The sequence below is a fragment of the Frankliniella occidentalis genome, unplaced genomic scaffold, assembly GCF_000697945.3.
Source record: "Frankliniella occidentalis isolate FOCC.00 unplaced genomic scaffold, Focc_3.1 Scaffold301, whole genome shotgun sequence".
NCBI lineage: Eukaryota > Metazoa > Arthropoda > Insecta > Thysanoptera > Thripidae > Frankliniella > Frankliniella occidentalis.
In genome coordinates this window covers 206,507-208,747 of record NW_026267427.1, presented here as the reverse complement: position 1 = coordinate 208,747, position 2,241 = coordinate 206,507, and the positions used below count along the sequence as shown (strand labels likewise).

At 51.0% G+C, this 2,241-nt stretch overlaps 1 protein-coding gene across 1 annotated transcript in view; it reads left to right on the top strand.

Moving 5' to 3' along the window:
- Window positions 1–2,241, top strand: part of LOC113213214 (uncharacterized) — a 14,537-nt gene that overhangs the window by 2,658 nt on the left and 9,638 nt on the right. The window contains exon 2 of the mRNA XM_052273792.1: window positions 28–262. Coding sequence (XP_052129752.1) covers window positions 28–262 — 235 coding nt within the window. The remainder of the gene's footprint in view (window positions 1–27; window positions 263–2,241) is intronic.

Here is a 2,241-nt window from a genome sequence, read left to right as displayed (position 1 = left end):
CGCTATTTCAGATGGTTTTGTCGGCAGACAGGCACAGCCACGACGACGCGGTACTGGGACTGCTGCAAGACCACTTGCGCCTGGAGCGCCAACGCTGGCAGTGTGACGGGGCCGGTGGAAACGTGTGCGGCGGGCGGCGCGACAGTGGTGGACGCCAACACTCAGAGCGGCTGCGCTGGCGGCAGTGCCTATGTGTGCAACACCCAACAGCCTTTCGTCCAGGACGGCCAGGCCTATGCTTTCGCGGCAGCCAACGTTAACGGTACTCTGAAGGTTTTGGCAAACGCTACTTACAGTATCCTGAATTACGGTCTACACTTTTGTCGTAAATTCAACCCTGAAGGGACTGGATCGGATGGGATGCGGAAGCGCTCTGCAGGTGGGATGTGGACGACTTTTGGATACCTGGCACATCCATGTTTGTTTCAATTTGGATACGTATTTGGATACCCACTGCATCCAAATTGCATCCAAATACATCCGTTTAAATCCAAATATTATCCACTTTTCGTTCACACGTCTCGCAATTTCATCCGTACTATATCGACACACATCCGACCGAACTTCATCCTCACCTATCCGACCCCATCCACGAACCATCCACCACATCCGTTTTGCTCTATCTCTTACCGTTTAGGAGATATACACTGTATCCGTACGCTATCCGTAGTCATCCGCACTGCATCCGCAACCTATCCGATGCATCCGTAGTGCATTCGCATGGCATCCGTAGCATATCCAACGCATCCGCAGTCCGCAGTGCATCCGCAACCTATCCGATGAATGCGCAACCTATCCGCAGTGCATCCGAAAGTCATCCGATGCATCCGGATAGGTTGCGGATGAACTGCGGATGCGGTGCGGATGCACTGCGGATGCATCCTGGATGCATCGGATAGGTTGCGGATGCACTGCGGATGCACTGCGGATGCACTGCGGATGCATCTTGGATGCATCGTATAGGGTGAAGATGCACTGCGGGTGTCCTGCGGATGCCTCCTGGACTCATCGGATAGATTGCGGATGCACTGCAGATGCATTCTTGCATTCTGGATACATTGGATTGGTTGCGAATGCACTGCGGAGGCGTCATCCGCATCCGCATCATCCACTATATCCATTTCGTCTCCGCACGTATCCAACTCATCCGCGTTGTGTCCCGCATCGGCAGCTCATCCAACCTATCTGCAAAGCGACCGCAACCAATCCGACGCTGGCCTGAGCGCAGCGACTCGGTTCGGACCCGATTGCTTCCGAATTTTTTGGCGTTTTAGTAGAGTCTCATAGCTGGCAATAGGGTTCGTACGCCACCACAGCGCAGCGAGCATTCGGTTCTACTACACCCGATTTTGGCGCTTTGGTTTTCGGGTCACTCGGTCCCGTCGCGCAGCAACCGGGTCCATCTGAACCGGTTCTTTCGAGATCCATCTCTTCCCTAGCAGCCGGCCGAGTCAACGGGCCAATGACAGCGCGCGGCTGACATAGCAGCCGGAGGTGGGGGAGGGATCGGCTAAACCGTTTGATCTTTCGGGGATTCGGCTCGGTCCTGGTGTGGAATAACCGGATCGTGCCGGGTCGGGTCGAGTAGCGACGGTTTCGGTTGCGATTCGGGTTCAAACCGAGTCGCTGCGCTAGGTGGTACACACCAATTTCGCTGGGCGCGATACATATTGCAGGGGACATATGTAGATTAAGATTGGCACCAGTTTTAGCTGCCCATACTATGTTTTTCTTTTGTTTTGGCCAGTTTTTAGTAAGAAAACATCATAAAAGCAGCAAAAATGTGATCTTCAAATGCCTATATCTCCGGAACCGTTTGAGCTACACCGCCCAGATTTTGCACAGAGGTAGTCCGCATAGATACCTTAATCGTCTAAAAATATGAGAAGGGTCGAAAAAATTGTTGAAACGGTCCGAAATCCAAGTCGAAAATCAAGTAAGGAAGGTACACATAGTTTGTGACATTTTCTTCGATGTTTTTCGAAAATAGTTATGCTTCACGATAATTTAGTTACCAATATGGCCTACCTCTGTGCAAAATCTGGGCGGTGTAGCTCAAACGGTTCCGGAGATATAGGCATTTGAAGATCACATTTTTGCTGCTTTTATGCTGTTTTCTTACTAAAAATTGTCCAAAACAAAAGAAAAACATAGTATGGGCAGCTAAAACTGGTGCCAATCTTAATCTACATATGTCCCCTGCAATATGTATCGCGCCCAGCGAAATTGGTGTGTACCACC